At 37.9% G+C, this 13,866-nt stretch overlaps 1 protein-coding gene across 1 annotated transcript in view; it reads right to left on the bottom strand.

Annotated features, from left to right (window-relative positions):
• Nucleotides 1-12,071, bottom strand: part of LOC127660486 (serine palmitoyltransferase 3-like) — a 46,852-nt gene extending 34,781 nt beyond the window's left edge. Inside the window, exons 1-4 of the mRNA XM_052150754.1 lie at nucleotides 11,697-12,071; nucleotides 10,792-10,992; nucleotides 2,605-2,759; nucleotides 1,927-2,075 (exon numbers count right to left, since the gene is read on the bottom strand). Coding sequence (XP_052006714.1) covers nucleotides 1,927-2,075; nucleotides 2,605-2,759; nucleotides 10,792-10,992; nucleotides 11,697-11,813 — 622 coding nt within the window. The 5' untranslated portion in view covers nucleotides 11,814-12,071. The remainder of the gene's footprint in view (nucleotides 1-1,926; nucleotides 2,076-2,604; nucleotides 2,760-10,791; nucleotides 10,993-11,696) is intronic.
• Nucleotides 12,072-13,866: the final 1,795 nt, after the last annotated feature.

Here is a 13,866-nt window from a genome sequence, read left to right as displayed (position 1 = left end):
AGAGACTTACAGTTATTCGTAAACTTAAACATCTGTCTATTCAGCCTAGTCTTCTTCTCCTTCTTAGTATTACTGAGTCAGTTCTTATGTATGGTGACATTTGTTTCTTTCATACTAAACACTTATAACTAATTTAGCGAGACAAAATATTGGTATTCCTACCCCTAATTTATCGAACGGTGTTATTTCATATACGCTCCGGAAGGCACATAACATTTTATATGATCCAGACCATCCACTTTATTAGGTATAGACTACCCATGTACAGAAAAGCCAATTATGGTTGTTTTGTTCCTATGGCTATACAAGCTATAAACACATATAATCAGGTAATCAGCCATTGTGATGCCATCTTATGCTCTGGCATTCATGTATGATCTTGTGTTTTTTTTTATGGTTAATATGTATGGGTGCTGTTGTGTTTGTTTTTAAAGCACCCACGTTGTAAAAAATGTGATCTTTGAGGACAATAAAAAATTATCTATCTATCTATGAATCCCTCAAATTAATTATGAATGAAAATGACTTTACACACTCCCTTATAACAAACACCCACATGACTAATGATCTTGGCTGAAGTTAACCATAGTTGAAGTCATTGCATAGTTGACCTACTTTAGTAGGAAATGATAGGATATCGGATCATATCAGTAGGAGGGGATTGTATGTATGACATGCCAGTATGTATGCAAGAAGATCAGACACGTGACATTTTTATGGCCTTACTGATCACAGAACAGTCAACAACAGTCCTTAAGCAGCTAAAAAAAAAAATGCCACATACGCAACAAACCAGAATAACCTGATTGCAGAACATCAGTCACAATTACAAGTATTTCCAACTGTGCCATTGCACAGGTAATATAAAAACCATTCCCACACCTTTTACCAATGAATTTCCATGAATTTTCCATTTTCCAACTGTATAAGGGATTTCAAAAATAATTGTATGATTATTAGTTTATTTTTCTGAGTCCAAATATTTTTTTTATATTTACTAAAGACACTTTAAAGATTTTTTAAAGATGTTTTTCATTTCCAAGACCTGGCCTGGAAATCACATTTTTAAAATTCCCTATTATGTCCAGGTGGTAACCCTAAAATGCACCTCTTTACCTCAGTGCAAACATTCTAGCTGTTAAAGGGAACGTTTGGCCAAAAATGAAAATGTATCTACTCATCCGCATGTTGTTTCAAACATGGATGACATTCTTCTGTGGAATGTTGGGATGATTGTTAGTCTTCGTCATCATTCACTTCCATTGCATTTTTTTCTCCATACAATGAAAGTGAGTGGTGACTGAGGCTAACATTCTGCCCAATATCTCACATTTGCCTTTCATAAACTTAAAGTCAGATGGGTCTGAAATTACATGAGGGTGAATACATTATGAAAGAATTGCCTTTTTTGGATGAACTAACCCTTTAATCTAAACAAACTGCACCACATTGAAAAAAAGTATTTAAACATACTGCATGGTAGCCCCTGAAAGACAATTATTGGCCTTTTTAACACATGTAATAAACCTATGGAGAGAGCCAGAGAAATACGAGACAGTCCAGTCAATCATTAACTTGCGTTTTAAAATTAGCAGATGTTTGTGCCTTTTAATAAATTATCAAGGATCAAATTGTCACATCAATTGTAAAGTAGGAATGCTGTAAATTCTGCTCAAATCTGGTCTAAACACAACTTAATAAAATGCTCTTGTCAGGTTTATGAAAGCACCAACTAAACAAAACAGCATGTATGTGGTGTGGAAGCATAAAGAACTTGCTCAGAGTTGTAAAACAGCCTACCATGCTTCTTGATCAAGTACATGTACAAAGGGCACAAACACACCCAAAAAGCACACACTGGGTGCTGTGTGACCTGTTTTTAGTGATTGTAAGTACACTTCAGTTGTGGTACAACCACACACATACCTAGTTCCTGTCTTGTGCTGCAGATCCCCACTCCATACTGCTTGGTCTTCTGTGCTACTGTTTTCAAAAAGTCGACATTGTTTTCAGCGAAACCCAGATAGTTGTAGGAGCCCATGTTTATGACATTCTCAATCGTTTTCCCTGTTAACCTGTAAAGTGGTAACATATCAACCAACCAAACCATTAATAACATTGATTTCTTCTGCCTATTGTGTACATACAGTAGTTCTTTCTTAGTTCCGTGTAGAACTGAAATCAATGGGTATTATATACTGTAAAGGCAGTTGCTTATATTACAGAGGAAGCAGTTAGGGTAGCTGGTGAATGAAATTAAGAATAACATGAACACAATTGGAAAAAAGAGACAAAAATATTTAATAGGTATCTAATACTTTAGTTTATCAAGACCCATCATCATAACCAGGCCCTTATAGAACCTGCACATGCAGAACTTTTCAGAACTTTTTCCCCAGCAGTTGTGTGCATGATTATACAGTATTTTGGTTAATTAGATTATGCTTTAAGCTACCAATAAGACTGTAGTACTCTCTCAACTGTGTTTAAGACATTCAGTAGAATTCCAAAGATTCCTCAATCAAATCGGTGCAGAAAACAAAAGTGCAGATTCTATCTGTTCATAACTGCTTGTTTTAATGCAATGCATTGAACCCAATATACCTGAAAGTCCAGTTGTAATCATCAGAGACCCTTTCAATAAGGTCAAAAACTGGACCAGGTAAACTGCATATAGGCCGGTTCCAGTTGTCTCGGACTCTCATGTACAGGTTCCGGGTGTAAAAGTTTTCAAAATCTTGGTAAAGAGGAACGAAGTCCTGTAATAGAAGAAATCAACAGTTACAATTATAGAACAAGTAGCATCAGTATTTTTTGCTGCCCTTCCTCAATCGGCACTATTCATTACAAAGAGGTGGCAATGCCCCAGATTAGCACTAAAAATACACTCATTTGTGGGAGTCACGTGACGCCATGCAAGGATTGGACTTGTGAACGGAGAGCTCTGCGCACTTTGTTAGTTTTAACACTTATAATGATATAATCCGGTGAGATTTGAAAACTGTTCTAGGAAGACAATATGTCAAAGTATTCAAAATCCTCGGGCTCTGGAGACATTAAAAGACACTTATGTGCTCTAGCTGATGCCACCGAGCAGGCCCCAAGCCAGGGAGTCGATTTAGTTGGAGAAATGCGGAAAATGTGGCGATAGATGTTGAACATGTCAGCAATGCTGATGAAGGTCGTTGCTGACTTGGGAGGATCTTGTTGTGATATGTCGATTGATCACTGCCATGAAGAATAAATTCTCTGAGGTGGTTACAAGGGTGGGGGATGTTGAGAAATGGATTGATTATCTGGAGACATCGGATAGGGAATTATCTGCTAATCCCCTAGCAACCAAGGTGGATTTGGAACGTTTCTGGAGGAAGTTGGAGGAAATGGACAATTGTAGCCGGTGGAATAACGTCCGTATTGTTGGAAATCCTGATGGTCATGATATAGTGAAATTCCTGGACAGGCTCTTCTCGAATCTGCTTGACATTACAGGCCATAAAGCTGGAAAGCGAGAGAGCTCACAGGGTTCCTTTTCGGTAAGCTGCAGAGGGAGGCAGGCCCCAATCAATTCTGGTCAAATTTCTGAGCTCATCTGATAAAGATCTTGTGTTACGTGAGGCGAGGAGTAAAGGAAGGCTTTCTTGGAAAAACCACATAATTTTCTTGTTCCCAGACTTAATGAATTCGACAAGAGAGAAAAATGAAAAATTCAAGGAATGCAATAAACTTTTACATCAATGGAAGGTCGCTTTTGCACACATATTCCCGGGAAAATTGAAAATAGATGCCAAGGATGGCCGTAAAACATTCACATGCCCACAGCAAGCAATGTTCTTCATAAAGTCAATGGAGTGAGTAAGTTATCTTGTGGTACTCACGTTGCAGTCGACTGGACCAGCTCCCTGAACATTCACTTGACTGTTCGAGGAAATGGAGCGCCATTTCGGGACAGTTTTGTGGATAAATCTGCATGCTCTTGTGCTTATGCCTCCTATTGGCTGGAGTTTTGTGGAGTATTTCTTGCAAGACATTGGAGTGATTATGTCATTTGTTGCACTCATGTTGCTGCCGAGTGGACTGGCTCACTGAATATTCGTTTGAATGTTCGAGGGAACTGAGCGCTATTTATTTTTTTTGCTTTTTTCGCCTACTGGCGAGTTTGTTTTGTGGGGTAAAACACCTTTGTACAGTTTTGTGGATGAATCTACAAGCTCTCTGTGTTTATTCTGCCGGAGTTTGTTTTATACATTATCTTTTGTTGTATAATTCAGTCTCACAAAATTTGTATAGAAACACCGGACTTGAGCATTCCCACGTCCCACGTCTTCGACTACTGATTACAAACATTGTGGGACTATTAGAACTCTCTAAACTGACGGCTGAGCAAAAACAATTCTCTTGATTCTGAGATAACATTGGAGGAGCATGGCGAGGTATTTAAGGCCTTGCCGCTGAGATTTATAGATCTTATGCTACAGAATTGGCTGTACTTTTGTTAGAAGTTTATACAGAATCATTAAAGAATGGAAAGCTTCCACAAACCATGACGCAAGCCCGGATCAGTTGGATTCTTAAAAAGAACAAAGATCCTAGTGAGTGTAAGAGTTAATGTCCAATTTCCCTGATCCAGCTAGACGTTAAAATACTCTCAACATTTTTGGCTAACCGATTAAGTTATGACATCTCTTATACATATAGTTCAGGTGGGGCCGTAACTCTTCTGATAACATCAGGCGTTTCATCAATATCATGTGGTCATTGGCAAATGATCAGACTCCCGTCATTGCCATCTCACTTGATGCCGAAAAGGTGTTTGATATGCTAGAATGGAAATATCTTTTTAAGATTTTGAAATTTAAGAGTTCGGGAATACTTTTATTGGGTACATTAAGTTAATTTATAGACACCTGGTAGCGGCGATTCAAACAAAGATTCATTTCAGATTATTTTTCTCCGGATAGGGGCACCCGGCAGGGTGGCCCCCTTATTGTTCTGTCATTAACAGCCGTGATAAGAAAGGAGGATGATTTTTCAGGGGTAGTGGAGGGAGGTCTGGCGCATAAGATTTTGCTTTACGCAGATGATATTTTATTATTTTTCTCTGACCCTACTAGATCTATGCCTTGCCTCCACAGAATTATTCATTCCTTTTTAAATCCAAAAATTTGGCTCTGACAGCGTACTGCCCAGTAACGGCTTTTCAGCCAGGTGACTTCCAGTGGCCCAAACAGGGCATTAAGTATTTGGTTATTTTATTCCCAGCAAATTTGTGTGATTTAGTTGATTTTGACCCTTTAATATAAAGGTTTTCGACTGATGTGGGCAGGTGTGCTTCATTACATTTATCTATGACTGGAAAGGTTAATGTTATTAAAATGAATTGTATTGAAAAATTCATCTACCTGCTACAATCTCTCCCTATGTCCCCCTCTCTTATTTCAAGCAATTTGTTAGCATATCGAAGTCCTTCATTTGGAATGGTAAACATCCCAGATTGCATTTCAGTAAGTTACATAGGCATGGACAAAGGTGGGCTAGGCTTACCCAAGATTTTGTTTTATTATTATGCATTCTGCCTCAGGCATTTGGCTCATTGATCGCTCCCACCTGAGAGAGCCCCTCCCTGGTTTTTTATTGAACAGATAGTTCTTGCCCCTATTTCGCCATAACAACTGTCTATCAAACTAACTCCTCTTTGTGTTGCCTTTGATCCTGTTTACACCTAGTTTTAAAATGCTTTTTGTGTGACCCGATCACAAGTGGTCAGAGTTAAATACAGGTGTAAACCGGGAGCAAAATGTTTTGTGATCAGATCCCAAAAACCACATAAAACCCCTGGGAAAAAATTATGGAATCACCACACTTAATAAACAAACCAGAGATATGACAAAAAAAATTTGTTTAATAGCCGAACATTCAAGCTTCGTGAAACATCCCTCAAACAAATTCAATTACATTATTTTAATTAATGGCATATTTTTTCCAGATCAAGTAGAGGAATTATCTAATCACTCAATATTGAGGAAATAATTATGGAATTATCAACAAAAAACTAAATTACAATTCGTACTTTTTTGCTCCTCCGCTGGCTTTTATGATGTGATATCAACACTCTTTGCTCTGTGGCAAGATGCATTGTCATCCTGAAAAATGAACATAATTTTTTAATCGATGGAATGAGAAGTGTCCAAAAGTTCAATTTTCACCTGTGCATTGATTGTTGAGGTAATAATTGCAATCTCCCCTGGTCCTTTACTTGACATGCAACACCATATCATAAATGACTGGGGAAATTTTAATGTTCATTAGAACGGCACCAGACAACATCCAGAAAGCATCATCACCTTGGCCAATGTAGATTTGTTATTCATCACTGAATATCCATCCAATCATCCACACTCCATGATTGCTTCTCTTTAGCCCACTGTAGCCTTTTTTCTTTTGTTTAGGTGTTAGTGCTGGTTTTTGTTTGGCTTATCTATAAGAAAATCCCCTTTCAATCAGCCGATTTCTTACAGCCCTGTAACAAACATTGACTCCTGTTTCCACCTATTTGTTTTTCATTTGTTTTGTTGTGCATTTTCTATTTAAAGGCATATTGCTTTCTATCCTGGCGCTCTGACATCGTCCTTGGTCTACCCATAGGTTTTCCTTTTATAACCTTCCCATATTGTTTATACTTGCACCAAATTTTAGACACAGCTGACTGGGAACAACCAAAAAATGTTGTGTCATATCTGTGATTTGTTTATTTGCTACAAAGTGTGGTGATTCCATAATATTTGCCAGGGGTTGTACAGAGGTAATCAAAAACAGCTTGTGATCATATCATATTTGAGGTGTAAATGTTTAACTTTCCTGAATGTGTCCCGGACAGCAGCAATGCATATAACTTTATTGTATATTCAAAAGAGGATGGTATTTGAGCATTCTTACACTGAAAAGTCTGATGCACATACACTTTTTTTGTATTTATTAAAGCTATCTTGTGAGAGCCAGTTTGGCTGCAGCGATTCATACTTCGAGGGAAACATGGCAACAACAGAGCAGGAAAATCCACAATATGTTCACTTATATCTAGAGGTTTACTGATATGTTTTTTTTTTAATGGCGATGCCAAAATCCAGAGAGCAGGGTGGCCGATAGGCCAATATAATGCTGACATATCACACAATTTAATATAGGGCTAATAGTACATATATATATATATATATACACTCACCTAAAGGATTATTAGGAACACCATACTAATACTGTGTTTGACCCCCTTTCGCCTTCAGAACTGCCTTAATTCTACGTGGCATTGATTCAACAAGGTGCTGAAAGCATTCTTTACAAATGTTGGCCCATATTGATAGGATAGCATCTTGCAGTTGATGGAGATTTGTGGATGCACATCCAGGGCACGAAGCTCCCGTTCCACCACATCCCAAAGATGCTCTATTGGGTTGAGATCTGGTGACTGTGGGGGCCATTTTAGTACAGTGAACTCATTGTCATGTTCAAGAAACCAATTTGAAATGATTCGAGCTTTGTGACATGGTGCATTATCCTGCTGGAAGTAGCCATCAGAGGATGGGTACATGGTGGCCATAAAGGGATGGACATGGTCAGAAACAATGCTCAGGTAGGCCGTGGCATTTAAACGATGCCCAATTGGCACTAAGGGGCCTAAAGTGTGCCAAGAAAACATCCCCCACACCATTACACCACCACCACCAGCCTGCACAGTGGTAACAAGGCATGATGGATCCATGTTCTCATTCTGTTTACACCAAATTCTGACTCTACCATCTGAATGTCTCAACAGAAATCGAGGCTCATCAGACCAGGCAACATTTTGGTGAGCTCTTGCAAATTGTAGCCTCTTTTTCCCATTTGTAGTGGAGATGAGTGGTACCCGGTGGGGTCTTCTGATGTTGTAGCCCATCCGCCTCAAGGTTGTGCGTGTTGTGGCTTCACAAATGCTTTGCTGCACACCTCGGTTGTAACGAGTGGTTATTTCAGGCAAAGTTGCTCTTCTATCAGCTTGAATCAGTCGGCCCATTCTCCTCTGACCTCTAGCATCAACAAGGCATTTTCGCCCACAGGACTGCCGCATACTGGATGTTTTTCCCTTTTCACACCATTCTTTGTAAACCCTAGAAATGGTTGAGCGTGAAAATCCCAGTAACTGAGCAGATTGTGAAATACTCAGACCGGCCCGTCTGGCACCAACAACCATGCCACGCTCAAAATTGTTTAAATCACCATTCTCTCCTATTCTGACATTCGGTTTGGAGTTCAGGAGACTGTCTTGACCAGGACCACACCCCTAAATGCATTGAAGCAACTGCCATGTGATTGGTTGATTAGATAATTGCATGAATGAGAAATTGAGCAGGTGTTCCTAATAATCCTTTAGGTGAGTAAATATAGGCCTACACACTGTATATAAATGTTCTAAAAATTTATGAACTTCTATTTAGCATTACAGTTACTCGTGTTTTAGATGATAGATAGCAGTTTCTCTTGGTTTCTGTTAAGTCTTCCCATTTTGTAATTGTTTGCATGTAAAGAAATGGTAATATATTAGGAAGAAGGAAATAACAACAATGCACACAGTAATCCAGCAACTACAGACATTGGTGGTGCTAGGGTGGGGGTTGCCAAATTTCCCATCAGAAATTTGCATAGAAACAGCACATCCCCCACAAAATTGTCCTAATTATGTAAAAAAAAAAATTTACTCTCACTTCACATTTATTAAACATTTCAAAATAAATAATTAAAACCTGAAAAATATTCATAAGATTAAATATGAGAGTAGATGTATAAAAAATAAACTGTGTTCTTGATAATATATATATTAGCGGGGAGTAGTCAGTTAGGCTACGTACTCAGGTAAAGGCGTGCATAAGCGATCTGAAGTTGATCTTCAACGTCGATCGCAATGGAACTCTATCTAACATGAAGCAAAAGACCACGGATTTCAGACACCTCAAAATAGTTTAGAAGAGGACATTAGCACAAGTAGACAGCCTCTGTTTGAGCCTGATGTTCAGGAAGCGATGCATTGAAATAAGACTGTTGGATACGTGCAGTACTAAAACTGTAGAATATGTAGCACACATATCTCTGGTAGGTGAATAACATTTTTGTCAACTACTTGAAAGTTTACTTTGCTAAGAAGAGACTAGCTGGCTAGTTAAGTCCAAGTATTTATTTACATGCTCTAAAAGTGACTGTAGATCGCTCCCATTATAAAGAATGAAGCAGCGCAAGTCACGCACTTGCAGCGTTATCAACTCCATTAATTATACTGGGTGCGATCAAATATTTCAGCCCTTTCTGCTAAGCAAATAAATATAAACATCTAAACTACGATCCACTTTAATCGCCATGACCAGACGTCCCGATAAAACCGGAAAAGTCCAAATTTTTCACGCCGAGTCCAGTGTCCAAATGGAGGTAAAGCCAGGACACTTTTTTTGTCCCAATTATCAGCCTTAGCATAAATGTTTTATGAAACTGACATAGCTGTGCTTTGTGCCTTTTCTGTTGTGATAAACAAGAAATTAGTATTGAGAGAATTGTTAATTTCCGCAATCAAAAACAGCCACACTTTTTCCGAGCAGCTCCCAGCCTGTGCAAAACTGTGTATTTTTATAAAGTATTAATTTTGGAGTGTCATAGTTGGCAGTAGATGAGCTATTTTGCTCAAATCAGTAAACAATTTAAAGCTGTATCCTGAGCTGGGCAAAGTGGAATACCACTGAGAAAAATTAAGTCTTACGAGCTGTGCTGTATATACACAATACTATAATGCATGTTGTTTAGATACTGCATAGTTGCAGTTTATAGCTTCAGTTCATGCATTCATTACGCAGTTTTATTATTTTATTAACATCCCCTCTAAACCATTAAGTTTCCCCTTAAAACACCCAACAAAAAAATATTGGAGCTGCCACTACCCACAGACATCATGTGTGCATTAGAAACCACATTAAACATCATGAGCTCATAAATGACTGTCACAGCTCTGATATGCAGTAACGTTTATTAAATTAATCTTAGGCCGATTAATTTAAAATTACCAAAAACTGGCTGATTTATCATCCTCTGCGATATATCGGTCGACCACTACTTACATAAATATAACCCTACCATACTGACTGGACCATTTGAGTTTGACAAGAATTGGCAAAAGGTGGGATTTCCTCAGAAATATTACCATCTCACAATCTTCCAAACTAAACTTCAAAAGACTCAAATGATGCATGATAAAAGAAGCATCAGAGTGATGACAGCATTCTCAACGGACAGACTTTGAACAGAAACAATTAACTCACTCTCCTTTGAGGTTTAATTGCGTCTTTAACCTCCCCAGCATCACCGCACACATACTATGGAGATTTTCTATGATACCCAGTGTGCAAATGAGAAATGACACACACACACACAAAAACACATTGTGACATTTACTGAATAACATCAATATTCTACTCTAATGTTTTACTAAATACACATACTTTTTTGTTTAAATATGAAGTGCATCACTCTCTAAATGTCTGCCATTGAGAAACTTTTAAAGTTACATAAGCCCATTCCTACAAATTCATTACAAGTTTTAAATGAGATAAATGTGAAATGATAAATATAAAAAATTGCTGGACTTCACAATGTGAATTCCCTTGACCAGAACAAAATAACTTTGTGTCTTGAATTATATTGCACAAATCATTAAATTCAACAATAGGCCTACAAGAGGGTAACTTTAAGAAGGTAAATTGTTCTAAAAGGGAGTAAACTTACCTTTTGCTCTACTCTCTCCTGGGCCTGATGGCACTTCTCTAGGCCAACAGCTCTTAAGAAGTCCCTGAAATAGCCAAACAGGGTGACAATCCCATAACCCATGTATGTCATGACAGCCACATACATGGGGGCCTGCTCGAATGAATCTTCACCCCTGGGTTGAGGCTGATGGAAACCATTCCCTTTGCCATTTTTCTGCACCTACAACATCACATGTTGATATTATAACCCAACAGCACTCAAAGTTAAACATCAATGGAGTTAATATGAATTTGATGCTAATGTAAATTATCTGGCACAAACATGCACAGCCAGGATCTCACTTGTGGTAACAACATCAAACTGGATCTCATACATAAACATAGTTTCTATATGTGTTCAAGCATTGTTTCAGAACCACAATATAGCCTACAAATAGGCAAAGTTTCATAAGAATTAGCATAGGTTTTTTTTTTTTTACAGAATCCATCGATCGAACCATGGTATTGAGGTGCAATGGCGCATTTGGTTCTGTTCTTAAAACAAATAATACAGTTAAAATGTGATTACCATGAATAAATATTTTCATATTGGTAAAACGTTTCTATTTCACTACCAAAGGGAAGACATAAAATGCCGCGGGCAAGGACTTAGAGTAACAATTTTAAGCGATGACTAATAAAGGCGATTCGTTAAAAACGAACTGTCCAAGTGAACCGATTCTCCGAAAAGATTCGGACTCCTCGACGCTACAGGGTCGACGCTAATTTATAGGAATTTAAACCAAAGTATACGTTGTAGAAAAGTCAGAGTTTTGACGGTGAAACTTAAGCTTTCCTTTAACTTTCCTTTTTAAAACAAGTTTAACATGATAAAACATTGACATAATTTCGACGTATAGAAGCGTAAATTATGTCATGATATACCTGTTCATTTCGGTGATATCCATTTTTCACAACAATGTTATTTTTCAATCGTTTCTGTTCAAAATGAGACTTCAGGGCTCCATTACACGGATGATGGTGTTCTGCTGCTCGTATCATGTTCGCGAAGTGTCAAAACTGAGGGATAAATTCTGTTATTTAACTTCACTTCTCGCTCCCCCAGTTGAGAGATGTGCGTTTATGAAACCGGTCCGTTGAGCTGTAATTCCTTAACGAGAGTTAACCATCCGAGTTCATGCTAAATTGCCTTTGGTTTGTGTACACACAAACACAACTTTGGACCAGGAAGTGTTCACGGTCATCAGAGGAGCGACAACGCGACGCAACGCGACATGACGCTCCCTTTGACAGCTTCGTTGATCATAAAGGGGGAGTTTTGTCCCATGCAGATACTGCTTTCAAACTTTGTGACAGGGCTTCTGGCGTGGTTTATAGAAATAAGGAAGTAAAACTAAAAGTGAACCTGCCGCAGTAACTAAAACTCAGTAACGCAAATGTCAAAAAGCTTTGTACAATAAAATGTCAGTTGTATAACATATTTGGGCAATATGAAAATTTCTGTCTTTGCATAGTAACAAACAATAATTAATTTGCCATCACTGTCGTGTAGTATTAGGACAAAATGTTGGCCAAATACCATAGCCAGACTATCAAAGGTAGTGTCACTCTAGAAAAATCACGATCAGTGTCAAAAGGGGCACTACATGATTTTAGCTCATTTTGTATTTTTACACTCATAAGCAGCTAGTCAATTTGTGATATTTAAGGTGTCACTTTGTAGGCTAACCATAATATCGCTTAATGTTTAGATAGGGAAGAGGCGTTATTCCAGAGGGGTGGCCCTAGCAAGGTAGTTGCTCAACACTGAACAGGAACTTGTCATTAGCGTCGTTTCCATGACGACTAAATTATTCACGCCCAGAATGCATCCTAGCAACCGGCCACCGCCACAGATGCACATAGCAAAGAGTCACACGTCATTCATTTATGATCTACTTGCATCAAGCGCCATGTAAATGGGGTAAGGGTTTATGCGGTATGTAAATTATTATGAAAATGTTTCGATACATTTTGCAACTTGATCTCTATTGTAGCCTATATTTTGGTGATTATTCTACATTTAGACGATGTGAAACATCTTTCTTGAAGAACTGGCCTTTATGCTTATTTTTCAAACTTTATTTAGCCCCAAATCGGTAAAGTTATATCCTGTATTGTTATTATATTATAATATTATTATATTGTTCAAAAGATTTAAGAATATTTTTAAGGACAATATTTTTGGGAATGTGTATCTCCTTTTGTTTAATTGTGTAGTTTCTTGGCAAATGGCAATAGTGTTTATGCGGAAGCGTACAATGTGGCTAAGAGCACCCAATAAGGAAAACTGGATTTATTTTATTTATTTTTTCTGGTTGCAAAGTGTAACAAGACTGATAAAAATAAATACATGTATTTTTATTGAATAATACGGTGTGGCGTTATTTCTGTAAAAATAAATTATATCAGAATGTTGTTTTGAATAAAATTAGACGAGTGGGCCTTTTAAAGGGATAGTTCAACCAAAAATTACCATCTTACCATTTAGCCTACTCACCCTCATGCCATCTAAGATGTGTGTGACTTTCTTTCTTCTGCAGAACACAAACAAAGATTTTTTGAAGAATATCTCAGCTCTGTAGGTCCATACAATGCAAATGAGTAGTGAAGCTTCAAAAAGCATATAAAGTCAGCATAAACATTATCCATCAGACTCCAGAGGTTTAATCAATGTCTTCTGAAGTGAAAACAGACCAAATATAACAAATATTCTCTGTACATCTTGCCATTACTGTCTCTAGGCACGATCATGATTTCAAGCTCGATTACACTTCCTAGTGCTTGACGCATGTACAGAGTGCTAGATGGCACTAAAGGAAGTGTAATTGAACTTCAAATCCTGATCGCCAAGGAGACTGCTGTCAAGATGTACATTGAAAAAGGAGTTATGTTTTGGTCTGTTCTCACCCAAAACTAACTGGATCACTTCAGAAGACATTGATTAAACCCCTGGAGTCTGATGGATTATGTTTGTGCTGACTTTATCTCTTTTGGAACTTCAAAGTTCTGGTCACCATTCACTTGCATAATATGGACCCACAAAGTGGTTTAG

Source organism: Xyrauchen texanus, chromosome 20, assembly GCF_025860055.1.
Source record: "Xyrauchen texanus isolate HMW12.3.18 chromosome 20, RBS_HiC_50CHRs, whole genome shotgun sequence".
NCBI lineage: Eukaryota > Metazoa > Chordata > Actinopteri > Cypriniformes > Catostomidae > Xyrauchen > Xyrauchen texanus.
This window is presented reverse-complemented; position numbering and strand designations above follow the sequence as displayed.